Source organism: Suricata suricatta, chromosome 3 (genome assembly GCF_006229205.1).
Source record: "Suricata suricatta isolate VVHF042 chromosome 3, meerkat_22Aug2017_6uvM2_HiC, whole genome shotgun sequence".
Lineage (NCBI taxonomy): Eukaryota > Metazoa > Chordata > Mammalia > Carnivora > Herpestidae > Suricata > Suricata suricatta.
The window spans coordinates 17534762-17555415 of record NC_043702.1 but is presented as its reverse complement, the minus strand read 5'-3'; the positions used below and the strand labels follow the sequence as shown (position 1 = coordinate 17555415).

General features: G+C 52.9%; 1 protein-coding gene across 3 annotated transcripts; it reads right to left on the bottom strand.

Moving 5' to 3' along the window:
• Positions 1 to 643: 643 nt before the first annotated feature.
• Positions 644 to 19701, bottom strand: PTPRN (protein tyrosine phosphatase receptor type N). Of its 3 annotated transcripts, none has more exons than XM_029933755.1 (23): positions 19502 to 19701; positions 18016 to 18066; positions 17668 to 17781; positions 14478 to 14574; positions 13323 to 13584; positions 12883 to 13237; positions 12321 to 12455; positions 11693 to 11727; positions 10537 to 10811; positions 10223 to 10309; positions 9826 to 9905; positions 9580 to 9644; positions 8479 to 8697; positions 7870 to 8070; positions 7622 to 7769; positions 7387 to 7460; positions 7071 to 7148; positions 6849 to 6968; positions 5541 to 5707; positions 2690 to 2743; positions 1726 to 1790; positions 1445 to 1518; positions 644 to 1298 (listed from the first exon to the last, which is right to left on the bottom strand). In XM_029933755.1, the coding sequence occupies exons 1-23, from the start codon at positions 19614 to 19616 to the stop codon at positions 1227 to 1229; spliced, it is 2943 nt and encodes a 980-aa protein (XP_029789615.1). In that variant the 5' UTR covers positions 19617 to 19701; the 3' UTR covers positions 644 to 1226. The 3 variants fall into 3 exon arrangements, with proteins under 3 accessions (XP_029789615.1, XP_029789616.1, XP_029789617.1); XM_029933756.1 differs by having other exon boundaries at positions 12321 to 12452; positions 19502 to 19700; XM_029933757.1 differs by lacking the exon at positions 18016 to 18066.
• Between the last annotated feature and the right edge of the window lie 953 nt (positions 19702 to 20654).

Genomic DNA, 20654 nt, shown 5'->3' with positions numbered 1-20654 from the left:
AACTCATAAAAGTCCTACCCCGCCTTTGTTCGGGGCTCGCGCGCTCTCAGCATGGATCCACCACGCCGGTAAAGTCTGTGAGCCCGAGTTTAGGCCCCAGCGAGCCTAAATTCGTAATAAAGCCCTTTGCTTTTGCATGCGTGCTTCAGCCTCCCTGGCGGTCTCTGGTTTCTGGGGGCGATAAAGAAATCTTGGGTACAACACTACAAGCTGCTATCCAAGAGTTTGGCTACTTTTGTCTAAGGTGTGCTGGCACTTTGGCCGTATCACCTCGTCCAGTCCTAACCTCAGTCCTGCACGACGCACATCTTCCTGAGGCACGAAGGGCACGAAGTCAAGAGGTTAAGCATGCCTGGGTTTGAATCCAAACTCCACTATGTACAATTTGCATTACCTCGGGGAGTTTTCTTCAGGATTAGTGACAAGATCGAACAAGCTAGTGTGTGGGAGCACCTTGGAGAGAGACTGCCAGCCCAGCACAGAGAACGGCTTCCCTACTGGCCACCATTCAGGGCTCAGAGAGCCAGACTCTGCAGCCTGGCTCATCCATCACCATCTGAGAAATGCAGCAGGGCCGGGCTCCCCAGTGAGGCCGGAGCCGGAGTCTGCAAGCAGAGCCTCCAGAAAGGTGTAGGAGTCCAGGTTGCAGCAGCACACAACACACGAACTTTATTCACATCAATACAAAAGTAGATTTTTCTAGAAATGTTCTCTTGCGCCAGAGGGAGAGAGTTGAATGGCACATGGCAGGAGGGTGGGGGAGGAGGTGCGAGAGAAGCAGGGAGGGCGGGACCAGAGCAGGGGTGCCACAGAGGGAGGGGAGCAGGCAGCAGGGGCTGGGAAAGCGGGAAGGGTGGGGGTGGCGGCCCTTCACCCAGTTCTGTCCACACAGACTTAGTGGGAGCTTCCAGAAGAAAAGGAGGTGGGGCCAGGGAACGCAGGCATAAGACTCTGGGTGGAATGGCTGCCCATGAGTCTCCTCTGCTCCTGGCTGTCTGTCAGCTCCCCCAGCTCCCCGTGAGACATCTGGGTCCGACATGGGAGAGGCTGGGTTGGCCTGCCCCCCCTCCCACTCCCCCTTCCTTACACTCCTCTTGGATGGCTGGCCATGCCCAAGAGGGACCAAGGGAGTGGGGCTGGGGAGTGAGGAGCCGGTACACAGATATATGCTCACACAGGCAAGGAGGGAGCAGAGGCTGGCTGCCCACGGAGGGGCCCCAGGGGTCTCACTGGGGCAGGGCCTTGAGGATGGCGTTCACCTCCTCTGCCACAGCTGTCAGAGCAAATTCAAACTGGTCCTGGGGAAGGACAGTGGGAGGATGGTCACGGAGGGCACCAACTTCTGCTCATGCACGGGGAGGGGGAACTAGGGAGGTCACTTGGGAGAAGGGATTCCTCCTGGGGAAGGCTGGCGGTTAGGGTCAAGGCAAAGAGGAAGAGTCACCTTAGAGCGGACAAGGCCAGGCCGTTGGTCACGGACATGCTCCAGGGTGGCAGCGATGTCAATCTCCTTTACTCCTGGAGGTTGGAGAGGGCATGGGGCAGCTCAGGGGGTGTCCAGAGGGGGAGAGGACCAGAAAGCCCAGAGCATCCTGGGTTGGGAGGCTTGGAGGACTAGGCAAAGCCTGGGGTGTGATGACCTGTCCCTCCTAGAGCTCCTCTGAGCCTGGGTGCTGCAAAGTCTGATCGGGGGCTAGACCACTGGTGCTATGGGGAGGGCCTCACCTTTTGCCATGCGGTTCAGTACCATGTCAATGAGGATGTAAGTGCCAGTCCTCCCTGCACCGTCACTGAAACAGGAGATGATGAGAGGCTCAGCTCAGGACCCAGCAGCAAGTGGGGAGGGGCTGAGGAGACTTGGAGGCTTAAGGTGTGAAGACACTTGGGGAGCGATTAGAGTTGGCTTGAGGAGGGCATGAGTGAGCTGAGGAGGCAGCAGTCAGAGCCCCTTGGCCCTGGTAAGTGGAACTTGAGTAGGGAGCCTGTGACCCAGGGGTGGTCACTTACATAGTGGGCCAACCTAAGAGGGGAGTCCTGGCTTAAGGTGGAGGCAGGGCAGCGGGAGGGGGCAGGACTCGCCCTCTCCAGTCTCTGGCCAGGCTTTTGCTCAGATCAGTAAAGTTTTTGTGTCAATGGCCAGAGGGTACATATTCTCACCTTTGTGGGCCACATATAGTCTCTGTCACACATTCCTTTGTTTTGTTTTTTCCTTCCACCATTTAAAAATATGAACACCATTCTTAGCTCATGGGCCATTAAAAAAAAAAAACAACAGCAGATGGTGGGGCATCTGGGGGGCTCAGTCAGTTGTGTCCGACCCTTGGTTTTGGCTCCCATCATGATCTCATGGTTCATGAGATCCAGCCCTGCATCCGGATCTGTGCTGACAGCGTGGAGGCTGCTTGGGATTCTTGCTCTCTCTCTCTGCACCCCCCCACTCAAATAAATAAATAAATAAATAAATAAGTAAGACATAACGAAAGAAAACAAAACCAGATGGTATGTTGAACTTGGCCCATGGCTTCAGTTTGCCAGCATCAAGGGGACAGGCAGGTAGCATGCATATGGGAGACGGGCCCAGGGGAAGAGAGAGGGGCGGGAATCGTGGATGCCCCACCTCAGAGCCCTCTGGCCTGGCCTGGCCTGGCCCCTCTCCCCTCCACCCCTGCCCACACCCCTCCGCACGCACCTGCAGTGCACAATGACGGGGCAGGAGCGGCCCCGGTAGCACTTGTTTACTTTCCTGCAACAAGAAACGGGTATGAGGGTGGGGGTATCAGCACCCACCTGGGGGCCTCTCTTTCTTCCTTTTCTCCCCACAGGCCCGGGGCAGAGGGAAGAGGGCTGGAGAATTGAGTCAGGACTGGCCTGGCCTAGGCACTGGGCCTGCCCTGTCACTTAGCCAGCCAGGTGCACACGCTGTGCACCTGGAACAATAGCTAATTGAACCTCTTCGAGCCTCAGGTTTCTTACCGGGAAACGAGGGTGATAATAATAGTAATAATAACCTTCTTAGATTTCTCACCGTGGTTACATGAGACAATTCATGTAAAGAATTAAGTGTAAGGTTTGACATACAGTAGGTGCTCAATAAACGTAGTACTATTCATGATAATACATACTATTAATAGTGACCTCTGCCAGAAGTCCAGGAAGAAGAGGCTTTCTGGTGACTTCAAGGGTGGCAATCTTGTCACATTCCTACTCTATCCCTCCTTTACAACTGTCCACGCTGTTCCCTTCCCCACTCAGACCTCTTGGAGTCCTCACTAGCAATGAGGTCAGGTGGCCCTAGGCGCAAAGCTCTTTTGGCCAGGGGAGGATGACTTCTCAGCTCTGAACAGTATGTTACTGTGTCTCCGTGAATCAGCCTCATCTCAACACAGATGCTCTATGGTTGGGTCATATTTAGACTTGGGGTCCACTTGGACCCCAGACTCTTTTCTGCTACCCCAATTGATGCCCTCTCAGGAGGGAGCAGGGGGTTTCTCTCTTCCTCAGTGGCCTCTAACCTGCCCTTGTCCCTTATGACTTCCCTACTTTGAGGGTCACCTGTAGAATCCTGATACCCACAACGAGCCAGGACTAGGGAGGGCCTGCTTTGGGGGTTATTAGATTGTTTCAGGGGAAACTTGGAACTTAGTGGTCTTCTAGTCTGATTCCCCCAGACTTGTAAGGGCCAGATGACTTTGAATGGTTTTACAGGAGTCCATATGGTTTTCTCACCAATTGGCCCATGTGTTAGAAAGCTGGGGTTGAACAGAAGTTGCTGAAGCAGCTCCCAATCATTGAATAAGAATGACAAGGAATCGTATCTAGAATTAACCGAGCCCTTGCCGTATGCCAGGCACTTAACCTGGATTTTACAGACTTTATCCCACTGACTCATGTAACAATCCCCTGATCTGGATCATCATCCTCATTTCACAGGTAAGGAGACAGGGAGACCAAGGAACTTGCTCGGGGTCACGTTCAGCATTTCAAAAACATATTTTGCCTTCCCTCTGGTGGACCTTCACCAAACTATATTGCTTAAGCAGCAATTAATTTGCTCTGGCTGTCTAATGCCAACAGAGTTTACATAATTCTGGCCTGAAGCAAAGAAATGTAACCTTGTAGCTTACCTGTGCGGGTCTTAAAATATGGTCCATGCATATAAAGAGTTTTTAAATGTGGGAAACAGGAAATAACTGTTACCCTGGCATTGCTTTTGAGAAACCTATGCCTCAGGCATCAGGGACCCCAGTTGGAAACCTTTATCCTGAGGCTCAGAAACTATCTTCAGGTCCCACCAGCTCTGCTCCTCTGCTCTCTGCAGACCCCAGGCCTCTACCTGACAAGAGGTAGAGAGGCAGGGGGGAGGTAGCAGTGTGGGTGAGGGCCCACCAGAGGCAGCAGACCTCTCAGTGCCTGTCTGGGATGCGGGACGACTGGCCTGGTGGAGGTTTTGTTGTCAGAACTGGGTAAGTCCCCTAGTTAGCTTCCGGTCCCAGCCCCCACGGGCTCCACCGAGTCCCCAGGAATCCCGAGATCCTCTGCAAGGCCTTTGATAGTGTTTGTCTCCTCTGAGTAACCCCCCTCAGCCCCCAGCTCTCCCAGCAGCCTTCAGGGGGCCCCTGGGCCCACAAGTCCTGATTGGATTGTCCTGTCCATGCAGCGGCCACGGCTGCCAATGATCACTTTTGTGACTATGCAACTGGAGAACGAATACTAGCTGCAGATCACAAAAATGACACTGGCAGCCGTGAGAGGGAGAAGAGACAGAGGAGGAGGGGGGAAAAGGACAGAGTGGGGAGACAGAGATGGTGAGAGGCAGAGATGACAGAGAGGTGGAGAAAGAGGGGAAAGGGGACAAAAGAGGGGAGAGGGGCAGGGAGGGGGAAATGGAGATTTAAAAAAATGGGATAGACTCAGTGAAGAGAGACAAAGAGATGAAGGGAGAGGCAGGGTGAGGGGGCAGAGAAGGGGAAGGAAGGAAAGAGAGATGGGGAGAAAGAAAAATAGAGACAGAGAAACAGCAAGGGATAAAGAAAGGGAGATGGGCAGGATGGAGTGAGAGAGGAGGGGAGGGCAGACACAGGGAAAGTGCTGGAGAGCTGAAAGAGCAGTACAGGAGAGGCAAGGAGTCAGGGACCAAGTAGAGGGTGAGAGGGCGAGAGGGAGGGAGCTTGAACCAAGGTGAGCCCTTCTTGGGGGCGGGGGTAACGCAGGAGGAGCCAGACCTCGGGAGGTAAGGAGAGGAAAGGGCGGGGGGGGGATGAGGGGGACTCAGCCAGCAGAACAGCAGAGCAAGAGCAGAAACGGAGAGGGACCACAGCGGTGGAGGGATGCGCACAGCCAGACAGAGCATCAGTCCGGGGTTGGATCGGGGGTCTGGAAGGCGGCGGCCGGATGTCAGAGGCGGAGGCTCCAGGTCAGGCTAGAGCGCCCCCTCCCGGGCCCCTGCTCCGGTGCGGCTGGCTTTCTCGCCGGCTCCTCGGAGCCTCCCCTGGGGCCGCGCGTCCGCCCCCGCGCGGGTCGCAGTCGCTCAGGGCGCTCACCTGCGGAAGTCCAGCAGCGGCCGGGTGGACGCCGGGGTGCCCTCTGCCGGCCAGCTGAGGAAGTGGAACTGCGTGAGCGTGCGCGTCTCCTGGGTCTGCACGTTCTTCAGGTAGAAGCTGCGCACTAGGAAGTCCTCGCACCAGATGTGCTCTGACACCAGGTTCACCTGCCCGCGAGGGAGCCCGGGCCTGAGCTCGGCATGGCCTCTCCAAATCCTCCTGGCTTCCCAGCCGATTCACATTCGAAACCCTCCATGAAGCTTCCCCGACTGCCTGCTCCAACTGTCCCAGCTGTCCCCTAGACCCCTGGTCGTCTGTGTCTCTTATCTGCTGCTCAGGACAACTGGTGGCCGTTCCACCTGGGCACAACTACTGTGCGCTTCTTGAGGTCAGATCCTCTCCTTCCTCTTCCTCACAGAGTCTACCAAAGTGTCTGTGCTACACGTACCATAAACCTTGATGAACTTCTATATTTTATTTTTCCCTCCTTTAACCATGAGCAACACCAATTTTTAAAAAGGGGCGCCTGGGTGGCTCAGCCGGTTAAGTGTCTGACTTGGCTCAGGTCATTATCTCACTGTCTGTGGGTTCGAGCCCCGCATCAGGCTCTGTGCTGACAGCTGAGAGCCTGGAGCCTGCTTCAGATTCTGTCTCCCTCTCTCTCTCGGTCTCAAAAATAAATAAACATTTTTAAAAAAGCTTAAAAAAAAGACTGCTGAGTGTTCATCTAATGATGGAAGAACTACTCTCCAGGTTCAGTGCTCACCTGGTGATGAGAAGCTTTTAGTGTGTTCTTAGTGACTCTTGTTTTACAGGAGGGTCACCTTCCATGTGTCAGGAATCTGTTCCTCTTTCCTCGTCTGGCTTTGCCTCTACCCAGTTCCCCCCTATGTCTCCTCTCCCTTAAGGAAAAAAGTTTATTTCTATCTTATATGGACAATCTATGTGACTGATGGAATTTCTATCTTTGCTTTGGCCTCCAGGGAACTCAGAGCCAAGTGAGGCTCCATTAAAGTAGGTCTTAATGTTGGTCTTTGGTTTTACTTATTTTCTTGTGTTGTATGCTCTTGACTCTTAGCTTCTTACCTCAGTTTTGGTGGGTTTATGGGTTTATTTCTGTACCTTTCATCTTTGGACCCTGCAAATGCTTTCTGGGCCTAGACTGGTCACATGCGTGTAGATGTACATGTAGGTATGGATGTGTGTGCATATGTATGTTTACATGCATATACATTCATACATGTATGACTGGCTCTCCACCCCCTTTCTCCATTCCCACTGTCCCCTGGCTATGGGGGTCTTGCTGACCTCATAAATGTGGTAGAGGGAGGACCCCTCATCTGGCCAGTAGCGGTCACATTGCTTGACACCATCCTCCACCAGCGGGGTCAGCATGACGATGACGGTGCAGCCACTCTCCCACACCATCTAGGGACAGAGACTCCATTCTAAGCTCTCCGGGATCCGGCTGGCCCCGGCTGCCCTCAAAGGCCACTGGTCCCCGGGCAAGCCCTCCTTCCAAGAACGCACCTGCCAGAAGTCTGCGATGGTATGGGACAGCGGGCCCTGTGTGGCTATGTAGGCTGGCATTCGAGGGTCGTGCTCAATCTGGAGCAGGGAAGATACATCATGAGCCAGAATGGGAAATGCTACTGTGGAGAGGCTTGGTCAAAGGGAGCAGGCCAGGATGTGGGAGAGCTTGAGAAACCCCCATTTCCATGCCAGGATACCAGGCCCCACAATTCCAGGGCCTCAGGCGAGGTGGATGGTGGCCGTAAGGAAATGGAGTTTATGCAGGCAGGATAAAAATGGGGCAGAGGAGGGGGCTGGAGCCAGGGCCACTTACAATGGGGCTGGCATTGATGTAATCGCTCCGAGAAGGGCTGCTCTCCACCTTCAGCTTGATGCGAGCGTGATCATCTGCACAGACCCCACGTCCCACCTCAGATGCCCCTCCAGTCATTGGGGTCCCAGTACCTCTGCCACTCGGCCTGAGTTAGGACCCCAGCCCCGCCCCCAAGTCCTCCAGAGTTCCCAGCAGGGAGAGAGCTGGGCCAGGCTGGCCAGCAGGACTCACTCACAGGGCAGAAAGTCAGGGTGGCGGTTCTTTTTGATGTTGCCCTCCCCCTGGGCAGTGGCACAGGTGTTGGGCTCTGCCTGGTAGGCGCACAGGGCCTGCCACTCCTTGGCCAAGCGGTCCCGGTTCCGCAGATGGTCCTCCATGTACGCCTATGGGGACAGCACAGCCTGGCTCCGGCCCACAGCCTCAGCCCTGCCTCTCCCACCATCCTGTCCCTTCCCCTGCTCTGGGCCTGGGCCCAGTCCTGACCAGAATCATGTGTCCCGTGGAGATGTCCATGTTGGCCTGGGCGGGTTCCTCGCACCAGGACGGCGTGCTGCTATGGGAGCTGGGGCTGGCCTGGGCCGCATCACTGAACTGGGAGGACACGCTGCTCACGCGGGAGGGCTCTGGCGGGCCCTCCGCCCGGTTGAACAGGGACTTTGTGGCCATGTGCTGGCGGCATAGGTCCTGCAGAAGAAAAATCAGGGAGGGTCCCAGGCCCCTTGAAGCCTTTTCAACACAGTCCTGGGTTCAATTTTGTAGGAAACCCATCTCCTGTGGGGTGGGCTCTTCTGCCCTGGACCTCATCCTTTTCAAGGCTTTCCTGCTTGGGGCGCAAGGACTTCAGATATTAGAGGGACTCCCAGAACCCCAGAATTGTCGCACTGGGAAGAACTTTAGAAAACATCTTTTCCCAATTGCCATCTGTTCAAAGTGTCCCCACAGCCCCTGCTTGGGGTTCTGTAGCCCTCGCCTGGATATTCCCAGCGATGGGGGCTCGCTCCCCCTCCAACACCTACCCTCACCCCATGTGCCACCCAGACTCCCAAGCCCCTTCCATTTCCCTCTCATCAACCAGCTTTTGGGGCTGCACACCTGGTACTCAAAGGTAGTGTCACCGTGGGCTCCCTCGGGCCCCAGGGCCGCCAGGCGCTCCTTGTCCCGCTGTCGTGCATGCTGCCTCACACACAAAGCCACTGCCAGAGCCACCAGCAGCCCGGCCACACCCGCCAGGGCCACCAGGGTGAGGAGCACGGAGCGCATGGGAGAGGCGCTGCGGGCTGGCCGGGGAAGGACTGCGGCCGCCTCCTCCCTCTGTAGGAACAAGGCTAGAATCAAGGGGGGTGGTGGCAGGGGAGATTTAGGAGCTGTTCCTCAGCCCTGTCCTCCCCTGTCACACTCCCTGCTAAGGTGTCCCTGGGACAAAGGAGGGCAAGGCACAGTGGCACAGTCAGAAGGTTTCAGATAGACCCCAGGTCCTCCTTCTCAGTCCCCATCAGACCAGCTCAACTACACTGCACTGCCCGAAACTTAGTGGATGACCCCACCCCTAGGAGTTTTTGCATTTAAAAAATAGAAGTAGAGAAGTTTGGAGAGATGCAGCAAGGAATCAAATAGTAGAATGGGAAGCATCAGTGTTGGATGCAGAACAGAAATATATTTTGAGTTTAGGGGCACCGGGTGGCTCGGTTGGTTAAGCGTCTGACTCTTGATTTCAGCTCAGGTCATGATCTCATGGATTGTGAGATGGAGCCCAGTGTTGGGCTCAGTGTTGACAGCGCGCAGCCTGCTTGGGATTCCCTCTCCCTCTCTGTCTCCCTCTCCCCTGCTCATTCTCTCTCTCAAAATAGTAACAATAATTAAAATATATAAATTATATATTTTATAATTATATCTGAATTTAATGTCCTTCCTGCACAGGATTTTCCCTTGGAATTTAGAAATTTTGTTCCAGAAGGCTATGGACACCTCAGGAGTCACTCCAAGCGGCAGGCCTTCCTATGGAAGGCTGGTCCAGCAATGGGGACATCTGCTGGCCAGAAAGGAAACTGCAAGGGGGAAGGACTGCTTTGGCAAAGCCAGGGGGCCAGCCAGGTACAGGAGTTTCAGATCTGGTTCTCCTGCCAAGTTTGCCCCCATCTCTTTGGGCAATGCCAGCCCTCTGGGGCTTCAGCTGATTCTTCAGTTAGCTCATACCTGTCCCACTCCTGTCTGCAAGATCTGGAGCCCTGTCTGTGCTTCCAGTTCCGATTTCACCAGCCCTGCAGGGAAGAGGAAGGTCAGACTCTCTCCAGCCACGTGTGGTCCCCACCCCATGTTGTGCTATGCTAGGTGGCAGGCAGGGCTCATGTGCACTGGAAATATTTCAAGGGGGAGGGGGCCATCAGCCACAGACCTAGGTATGTCCTACTAGGGCTGGGGCTGGGACCAGGCAGTATTTACCAGCTTGCTGGGTCACATCAGCCAAAGACAGGTTCTGTTCATTGTGTCGGATGCGGAAGGTGAGGGCCGGTCCCACCACACTGCCAAACAGGAGCTATATTACTGCCTCACCCACCACAGACTTTAACTGAGAGGCCAGCTCTGGCCCTCTCCCCAGGAGAGGACGAAGCTGAGGCTGAACAGAGATGCCCTACAGGGATGTTTGAGGCCCAAGAAATGCTGGATGAGGCCAGCATCCAGGTGTGTGTGTGTGTTGCGGGGGTGCCTGCAAAGCAGGGGAAGCATCTCTAACCCCACCTTCGCTACTTACCAAGACTTTGTCATCCCTTCTTTCCCTGAGGCCCACCAGCCACCTCTCCCCTCAAGCTACCTTCTAGATACCAGATACCAACCGTACCTGATGTTGATGAAGCTGCCTGAAGACAGGTGCACATGCTCAGCTAGGATCTCCAACAGTTTCACTCCTGCAGCCAGACTCAGGGGCCTGGAGGCAGGGAGCAAGCAGAGGAAGGAAAGTGGGGGTCCTTTTAGCCACCTTCTTGAAACAAGCCACCTCCAAGGATGCAGAGCAGCCCACTACCCCCACCCCCACCCCCGTCCACTTCACATCTGGATTTCTGTTCTCTGCTTCTTGCCAGGCAGGCCAGCCCACCCCTCCACCCACCCTCTGGGAGGGAGGACTAGAAGTCTTTCCCAGGCTGAAGCCCGTACTTCTGGTCAGTGACAATGTAGCCATACTCCTCCGCTGATGGCTGAGCTGAGGGCGGCCTCACCACTGTGGGCTGGCTCTGGCCCAGGGGACTTTTCTTCTCCAGCAGGACAGGTGTGGCAGGGTGGCCAACAGCTTTGGGGGGCTCAGAGGATCCAGAGATCAGCACCTGCTGGGCTTTACTGGAGGTGGGGCTGGCAGTGGGGGATCCAGGCAGGGAGGGCGTGGGGGGCGGAGGCTCCACTGTGTTTCCACCCTGCACCTGCTCCTCCATTGTCTGTTTAGAAGAGAGGATAGAGGGGCGCCTGGGTGGCTCAGTTGGTTAAGTGTCCAACCTTGGCTCAGGTGGTGATCTCATGGTTTGTGAGTTCAAGCTCTGCATCAGGCTCTCTGCTGTCAGCACAGAGCCTGCTTAAGATCCTTTGTCCCCTACTCTTTCTGCCTACTCCCCCCCCCTCAAAGATAAATAAGCATTAAAAAAAAAAGAGGAGAGGTTAGAGGTATGATCTCTGGACAGTAGAGGGGATGGGGGAATGGGGGTCCACACCCCAGCTCTGAGGTCCCTAAAGAGGACCTCTGGACTTGTTTCTTTCTACCCCTCAGGGCCCAGGGCAGCACTGGGCATAGAGAGGTTACCCGGAAAAGTGAGTCAGGTGGATGAATGGATGAATAAAGGATTGAATGAGTGCAGCATGGTCAGTAATGATCTGCAAGATGGGGCTGGAGTGGGGAGAACCTCTGGGTGAGGGAAGGTGGTGTTAGAGGAGAGATGGACAGGGAGGTGATAGGTTTTAGATTTCTGTGTAGTCATGAAATTGCAGAAGTCCAACATGTGAAAAAGAGAAAGTTCTTCAGGCTATAGGAGCATGCATGCTTGCAACTTTCCTCTTCACCTAGGGATCCTCAGAGCATGGCCTGAAATGACTGTAGTGAAAAAAGTAGCCAATCGAGAATTCTAGCTTCTAGACCCAGCTCCACCATCAACCTGAAGTGAGATCTTAGGCGATGACTTGCAGTCCCTGGGCCTTGGTTCCTGCCCCCCACCCCCAATGAAGAGGTGTGGAGGACACAGATTTGGGGCCCGATGCTGAGGTTTAGATTTTGACAAAGGGTTTGCTCATAGGGGTGCTATGGGCCAGGGAGGTGCCACAAACTCACTTTCTTGATGTCAGCTCCAACATTTACAGCCCCTCCTGTAGAGACAGGAAAAGCAAGACTTTGGGCAAAGGGCTGAGGCTGAGGTCAACACAATATGGGTGGGAGAAAGGGCCAGAGGCCTGAGCGTGCTGTGGCCTCTTTTTCCCTCAGTCAGTGACCCAGTCCTGTCTTTAGTCTGATCTTAAGCTTGGCCTTATGCCTGTTTGCTTCTACCTTATTGTTTTATCAGCTTCTTCCTGTGTTATTGGCTGCACCTCTCAAAACTATTCTTTATTCAGTCCTCCCCCTAACCATCAGTTATTGGCTTCACCTTTGCATTGGCCTCTCCCTTCCTTAGAGGCTCTTATCATCCCCCCGCCTCCCTTGGCACCTCCTGATCCCTGTTCATGCCCCCTGTTGGCTTCTTCCTCCATTACTCTCACCCTGTAGTTCTTCTAACTCAGCTTACCACCCCCACTTCCTTGCTTCCTGCTCTTGGCAGGCAATGGCCCTGTGCTTGTGTCTCAAAAGAGCTCCCTTCCTTGACCGTGACCCCTCCCCTCTAGGCTGCTCCATGTGGTCTTGAGAGATGGGGGCAAGAGGCCATCATGGAGCTGGTAGTTGCTAGTTTCTCTGCCTGGACACTCACCCAGACTTTGTCCTGAGCCCTTGGGCAGCAGCTGCAGCAGGGTTGAGAGGGTGGAGAGCTGCTCAGGCGTCAGCTGACGCAGCTCCACCCCATAGCCCGCCAGCACAGCTGCCAGTCTCTGCAGAGTCGCATCTGCTGGGAGCCAGACACAGAGCTTATGGCAAGAGGGCAGTGGTGAGATGACCCTGTGGTGTGTGCCGGGGCTGGGGGAAGGTACTAGCACATTTAAGGGCTTCTTCTCAAACACCAGGAAGCTGATGCCCTCCACCTTCCAGCCCTTGTCCACACTTTGTTGGGGGGAAAGGCCTTCCTAGGGCCAAGACCAGACTTCAGGCCCACCACAGACATCGTGACTCTCCAGCTGAAGGAGAGTCATGCCAGTTCCAACCCCTACAGTATCCCCACTGCCTCCCTAGTGCCTGGCAGAGATCAGGTTGTCAGTGGACATTAATTAAAGGTATGGATGACTTTCAGGACAAATTAACAAACGCATGGATAGTTAGGAAGGAGACCCCCAAATGCAGTGCCCACAGGAAGGAAATGGATGCTGAGAACTCCGTACCTGGCTGCTCTGCTGGAGGAGGAGGCTTCTCCCTGCGACCTTCTAGCCCTTCCTCCTCATAGCCCTCTGAGGAATCCTTTGGCCGGCTGCTGCCCCCTTGCTCTGGCAGGCTCGGTGGCCTGGCCCTGCTGGACACTGGCAGCTCCTGGGCCAGGAAGAAAAGGCCTGACGCTTGGAAAAGCTGGCCAGGTGAAGGCCCCGGAGGGTCCCCATAGGAGTGGTCAGAGTGAGCCCCAAACATGCCCTTGGAAGCAGTTCTGCTGAAGAGGGCAGAAGGTTCGGCCTTGGGTATGGGGTCGACATTGACCATCCCCGGTGAGCTCTCTGAGCCCTGAGAGCCATCGCGAGAACCAAACTGTGGGGAAATTGGAGATCCAGGTAAGAGCAGATGTCAGGGCTCGGGGACAGGTGTCGGGGTGGGGCTGGTGTTTAAGGCTCACCTGATGAAACAGGTAGGGCTGCAGCAGGGCAGGTTCATAGCTCAGGGCAGGGTGGGGGGCCTGCGGGGGTAGCAGCAGATGCTCCAAGAGAGGAGGCAGCAGTTCAGCCTGCAGAGAGGACAGCGGAGAGCCCACCCCAGCTCCACCCCCACCCACTGGAGGTTGAGGAAGCCGGTGCTGGGCAGCAGGGGTGGAGCCAGTAGGGATGCCCTGTAAAAGCAGCTCCCCAGCAGGACCGGGTCTCCGGGGCACCAAGCCAGATCTGGGGAAGAAAGCAAAGAGTATGTGTGTGTGTGTTGGCTGAATGGGCAAGGGGGGACAGAACCTACAGGACACAGAGATCGTGGGACTGGACCAGAGAGGCTCAGCGGTTTACAGTAAGCCTGACCTCTTAAAAAAGTGAGGTAACCTCAGGGAAAGAGTGAGTAGCATGGGGAAGGACCAGAGGGCCAAGCCTGGACACAGGTCATTGCCTCCCTGGTAAGCATGCCTGGGTCACTGAAAGGCAGCGGCGGAAGTTAGGGAAGAGTGAGGCTAGGGATGGAGAGGGAGAGAACGGGTACAGGGGAAGGCAGCCAGGTACCGCTCTAGATCAACTGGGGCTACAGTTTGTCTTGTTTTCCCTCTATCCATATCCCCACACCTGGCTTTCAAACAGTCAGTACTGTGCCCCCTGACTCTGCCCCCCACCCACCGCACTCTGCCTTTTTCATCCTGGTGTCATCACGAGAGCCCCAGGGCCCTCATCTACTTTCCTCTGCTTTGCAGGGTCTGAACAATGCCTTCAGAGGCCCTAACCACGGAAAGACGGCCGTCTCTCCACATATAATTCCCCATAGTAATGAGATGGAACATTAAACAACTTCAGTATGACAAAACTCTTATTTGTCCCATGCTGACTCCTTGGATGCTTCTTTTAAATTATGAAATGTCCAAGCTTTTAAAAATACCTTTTGCTATTTTACTGGATCCCCAGGGATGAGCTCAGCTCCTACAGCATGTGGCCATGCCAAGTGACCACTCCTGAACCTCTTTTACCTGTGCCTTAGGCTGCTGACCATGGTGGTCACTTCCCTCCCCTGTCCCTCTGTCCATCAGGAAGACCACTGGCCCACCAGGCTTTCTGTGCTAGAGCTGTTGAGAAAGGGTGCCTACCTGTCCCTTGGACGGGGCTCTGGGGGGCGAAGCCTGGGGATGCGTTCCATCTCCTGGGAGATCACATACTGGGTGACGTCATCGTGCCAGGACAATCCTGTCAGGGGACAGGATAGGGTAAGGTTGGCTCAGGACAGCCTGAGGGCCCAGTAACAGTGGAAATCAAAACCTCACCCCCTACCCTGCAGTGTACTGAGTTTGGCAGAGCAGAGGGGCGGTGGAGGTGGTCCGGAGATCTGGTGGGTGACCCGAGCCGCCCTCTTCCCAGTCTCAGGTACAGATTTTGGAGTCAGACTGCCTCCAGTGAAACTAACTTTGAATCCTCTGCCATTTACTCATTGTGTGACTTAGGGAAAACTGCTGAACCTTTCTGAGCCTTGATTCTCTCTTCTGTAAAATGGGTTTTACCTCCTAAGATTGTGATAATTAAAATAACCCAGTGTAGGGGCACCTGGGTGGCTCAATTGGTTAAACATCCGGCTTTGGCTCAGGTCATGATCTCACAGTTTATGGGTTTGAGCCCCGCGTCGGGCTCTGTGCTGACAACTAGCTCAGAGCCTGGTGCCTGTTTCAGATTCTGCATCTCCCTCTCTCTCTGACCCTCCTCTATTCGCGCTGTGTCTCAAAAATAAATAAAAAACATTTAAAAAATTAAAAATAAAATAAAATAAAATAACCCAGTGTAAAATGGTAAGAACAATACCTGTCACGTAGTGAACTTTAAACAGCTGCTTTTATTATTGTCCTCATTATTATTCCTATTCTTATTTTTGTTGACCCTGAACCTCGCCTTTCTTTATTTGTAAGGTGGGAATAATACATACTTCATGGGGCTGTTGTGAAGATCAAATGCAATCAGGGAAATGAAAGTGCTTAGAAAACTCTAAAGCACTATACACGTTTTAAACCTTCACCATCACCCCCACCTCCACCCCTACACCCCTCCATCAATTCTCTTGGGCTGATGCGTATCTCCTGTCTGCTTCTTCCCTTTCATGAAACTACTCTCAGGAAAGGTCTGTCACCTATTCTAAAGGAAGAGTCTCCCACCCTCCACTTCCATTCCTTCTTCCTTGCTTCTGAGTTAATAGTCTGCTCTTAACTCATATTCTAGGATCTACTACCATCCCTACTTGCCTTCTTACCTATGAACATTAGATAGCTCATCCTATGTAGGGCCAATTCCTCCATTTGAGCACTAGATTTTATCCCCTACTATCTACTCAAGAATATCTTCTTCGCAATTCCCCCGTTTCCTAAATGATTATTTTTCTCTGTTCTCTATTGAATTATTCCCTTTAGCAAACAACATGATGGAATTCCTTTCATCTTAAAGAGTTACTGCATGACCCCACATTTTTCTCCAGCTATCACTCCATTTATTTCCTTTTCTTTGCAGCAAGACTCCTTGAAAGTGTTATCTATGACGGCTGTACCCCATTCTTTTCCTCTCATTCCTTCTTAATCCACTCTATTCAGGATTTTATTCCCATTTATTCTACCAAAACTGTTTTCATCAAAAATCACCAGTGATTTCTGCATATCTAAAGCCAGTGGCCAGCTCTTAGATCTCATCTTATGTCTTCTATCATCATTATTTGATACCCCTGATCACTCCTTCCTCTGCAATACATTTCCACTTGGCTCCTAGGACACTAAACATTCTTGTTTTTCCTCCTACCTCTTTGGTTCCCCTTTCTCTGTGTCCTTTGTTGGTTCCTCTTCTTGTCCTGGTCCTCTTAATATTATAATTCTCTAGGCCCCTTCTTCATATACACTAAAGCCTTTGGTTATCTCATCTACCTCATGGATTTAATTGCAATTTATATCTCCACTCCAGAATCCTCCATCTCTCTTTCAAAATCCAATCTCATACTCTCAACTTCCTACTGTACTTGAATGAACATCTTTTTTTTCCATTTTTTATTTACTTGAGAGAGAGAGAGAGAGAGAGAGAGAGAGAGAGAGAGAATCCTTAGCAGGCCCCACACTCAGCACAGAGCCTGACATGGCGCTTGATCCCACAACCCTGGGATCATGATCTGAGCCGAAATTAAGTCAGATGATCAACTGACTGAGACACCCAGGTGCCCCTTGAATGAACATCTTAAATTCTTCCCTGCAACCACCTGGTCCATGCCACATTCATCTCTTACAAGAGTTATTGTGGTAGCTTTCAATGATCTCTCTGCTTCTACCCTAGATTCCCTTCAGTCTATTCTCAACAGCAGCAAGCATGATCCTTTTAAAGTAGAGGTGAGATTATGCACCCCTATGCTCAAAACCTTGTGATGGGTTCTTCTTTTACTCAGAGTAAGATAACATCTATACATTCTCTTCTAAGGCCCTACAATGAGCTGCACCCCTTCCCCCAATACCTATCTGACTATATCTTCGACTTGCCCTTTCTATCACTCCTCTACAGCCACACCATAGATGTTCCTCAAGCTCCTGCTCCTGCTTAGTAAAGGCTTTTGTTCTAGCCGTTTGATCAACTTGAAACACTGCCCCCAGATAACCGTCTGGAAAACACCTCACTGTCTTGAAGTCTTTGTTCAAATTTCATAATCTCAGTAAAGTCTACCTTGACCACCCAATTTGATACGGAAGTGTATCATGCTGTAGTATCTGTAATTTTTCCCATGGCACTTATCACCTTAAAACATACTATATGTTTTCTAATTTATATATTGTATTCCCCCCTCACTTCCAAAATCTAAGCCCCAACAGACAGAGATCTTTGTCTATTTTATTCCCTGATATATCCCAAGCACCTAAAACTAAGCTTATATAGCAAATCCTCAATAGATAGTTGTTCAATGAGTGAATTTTATGAGTGGAGGGTTCTCCTGGCTGAGGACTCCAGGATTCATGGTTCTGGAGCCCTCAGAGAGTTCCAGGGAGTGGGCTGGCCCTAGAGAGATGGATGCTGGTCTCTTCCAGTGGCTCCTTCTAGAAGTCTCCTCTAGACTCCTCCAAAGAGTCTGAGTGTGAACAGCTCATCTCTATGGCTCCACTCCCACTCCTGTCTTGCCTCCTTCTCCAGCAAGGTCTGGGAAGGTGAGGCTCCAGAAGTAAGTGTGATAAGAATGTTTCTTAAAGAAAAATCCTTGAGTCAGAAGGACCCTCACTTCCCCACCCTTATATAACCAACTTCCAAGGTTTCTCCTTCCGTGTAGCTAGACCTCACCTTGGGACATGAGCTGTCGGAGCACACTTTGTAAGCGCTGAAGAACTGGAGAGGTGACTTGCAAAAGGGGCCGGGCCTGCCCCACTCCCACCTGGCATTGTCCAAACAAGCCATCTAAGAGCACAAAAGTGGTGTCAGCAGGGGGCTTGGACAAGAGGCCTTCCAAAGTCCAGGTTGCAAATGGGCATCATCCTCGCCATCTCCTCTCTTGGCTTCAGAGAATTCTGCTCCTTCAGGCCATTCCCCTTCTCCCCAAGACTAGTACCACTTCCCCCCTTCAGGCCTCCCCCACACTTCTTCCTTGTTGTATACCCCGTCTTGTAAATCCTATGCCTGAGCCTCACTCACCCTGAATACAGACTTCAAGGTGAGAGCAGAGTCTGCGATCAAACAGACAGCCTGTAGAGGGAAAGGTGAGCAGCTCAGACACTCATACACATAGAATGGTCAGAGGATGAACAGGTTGGGAAAGGGGAAATCAGATGGGGTCCATTTCTTCATTCTAAGAAAGGATTTAAGCTGGGAGGAGAAAAGGGAAGAGGCCTAGAATTTTTAAGACAAGGAAGCACAGGATTTGGCTTTGGATTTTAAGGATCTGAGAGTCTGGATACTTTCTTTAAAAACCTCAGTTTGCTTAACTGAGCGATAGAGAGAAGAAGCCTTCCAGGTGCCTGGGGTAGTAAGGATTTCTACTCTCATAGAATTACTATGGGAACATTTTTGGCCAAATTCTGAGAAGAAAGGGACTTTCCTCCTCAAATATCCCAAAGCATCTTAACTATAAGTTTGGACTCAGAAGTGATGGAAGCCCTAGCACATCTTTCCTCCGTGTGGGAAAGGGGTAAGGGTGGGTAGGGTGTTTCTAGAGCAATGCTCCCCACACTGTTCTGAGGTCAGCGGCCCCGAGCCGCTGGCGCTGTCCACAGTGCTGAAGCCCTGAGCCTGGGGCCGCTGAGGGCTGGCCTGGAAGCCGTAATGGGGGAGGGTGGGGTGCTAGGGTCAGGAGTCTCCACAGACCTGACCCTTCCACCGTTCTAGACTTCATTTACCACCCTATCAACCCACAGTGCCACAGGAAGTACCTTGCATTAGCCTCCAAACCAGGTGGGGAAGGAGGGCTTCAGACAGTGAGGCTGCGCCCCTTCCCCCACGCGCCCCACCACCCCACCCTCCCCCAGCCCGTGAGTCAGCGCTGACTGTCTCTGTCCGCTCAGATGTGAGTCAGCATCGGCCTGGCTGTGGGGAGGGGGACAGGAAAGGACCCCTCTCTTTCACCCTCTTTTACCGCCTCTCCTAGCTGTCTTCCTTTAATGGGATATCAGATCGCAGCAATCTGCCTCTCCGGACTTATAAGAGAAACCCTGGCCCCTCCTTCAGTCTGACCCTCTCCTGGGAGCTGGGACCCCGATGCTCTTGGCTCTGATTCTTACTGCCCGGACATCAGCGCTGCCTCTTCCTATCCCTATTCCCTATCCCCAATCCCTTAGCGCCAGTCATCACTTCTTTGGCGCCTCGGCGCGACTTGCTTCTCTCGTGGTCTTGTAGCCCGTCTCTAAATCCTTCTGTCCATGTGCACCCCCATTACACCTCCCAAACCCGCAATCTTTCCTCGAGCCTGCTTCCCTTAGGTCCCGCCCCCGTATTCCCAGCCCCACCTCCAGGCCTACGCCCCTTTCCTCCCAGACGCCCTCTCATCTTCCTCATCTCACAGCGCTTCCCCCTACCCTACTCCAGACACCACGTATTCTACCTGAGCTTCCTACCTTCTCCCCACCCCCAACCGAGTTTTGCTCCCGGCACCATACTCCCCCCGCCCCCCCCATTTCCTCCTGACCGTGGGCACTAATGGCGCTGCAACCTCCCGGGCGGCTGCTCAGCAGCAGGAGGCAGACGAGCACCCGGAGACCCCCGGATCCCCCGGGACCCCCAGGCCGCCGCGGGCGCCGCATCGTTCCGGGCTCCGCGCGCGGGCTCCCCTGCCACGACCGCAGCAAAGCCGGCCGGAGCCAGCCAGCGGGGCCGAGGCGGGGCTTGCCACTCCCCACCCACCTACGAGGCGGGGTCTATACTCCCCTCTCGCGGCAACTCCGCCAACCCCGGGCGGTGGTGACGACATCTCCACCCACGGCTCTTACGCTTTTGTGCGTCAGACGTGGCGTAAGAGCTTTGCCTTAGAGGGGTGCCTCCCCCCCATGTTCCTCCTCCGGATAGTAGGTGCTTCACTAGAATTCCCACTTGGCCCCACCCCCTTTTGACCTATGCTTCTCCCCCAGGACTTCCACCTCTATCATCCAGTCCCAGAATTGGAGAAAAGGATTAAGTTAGGTGGGGGCCAGGAAATACATGTGAGTCGGTTAGTATAAATCCTAAAATGGGCATCAAAGTGAGTACGCATCTCAACTAATGGTACTGTATCATCCTTAACAGTGGGGGATGTTTTATGTGTGTGCCTGGATTCCAGTTCTAGCAATGACACCTACTAGGAGTATAACTGTGGGCAAGGTGCTTAACCTCTCTGCTCCCAAGTTTCCTGATCTGTAAGAAAGAGGTGCTAATAATTCCTACCTCACAAGGTGGTTGTGAGGATCACACGAGTTAAATTCAGGTGGATCACTTAGAACAATGACAGTATCGGCATCTACTAGACACGTGACACATACTCGCTTTTGTTGTTAGCCTTGACTCTCCTTTTTTTATTCTTCTTTTCTTTCTCTCTTTCTCTACCTGCAGAATATATCTCCCATCTGTTTACTTCTTCTTTCCTCCATACTCACTACTTTATCTAAGTCACCGTGCTCTTTCATCACGAATATTATTGTAATCATTTAACTAGTCTCTTGCTTTCACTCTTCTCGCCCAATAAGCTGGGGAGTGAGCTTTCTAAAATTCAAATTTCATCACTTTATTTTCTTGCTTTTCAGGGGAAAATTTCCAAAATACAAGAAAAGATAGTGGTGCTTAGTAAATACTCATACACACATCATAAC

Excerpts from the sequence above, each read along its gene's own strand:
- PTPRN (XM_029933755.1), bottom strand. The coding sequence starts at position 19,616 with ATGCGGCGCCCGCGGCGGCCTGGGGGTCCCGGGGGATCCGGGGGTCTC. Across the intron at positions 14,575-17,667 it reads CCGACAGCTCATGTCCCAAG|GATTGTCCTGGCACGATGAC; the intron begins GTGAGGTCTAGC and ends GTCCCCTGACAG. Across the intron at positions 1,519-1,725 it reads ACTGAACCGCATGGCAAAAG|GAGTAAAGGAGATTGACATC; the intron begins GTGAGGCCCTCC and ends TCCAACCTCCAG.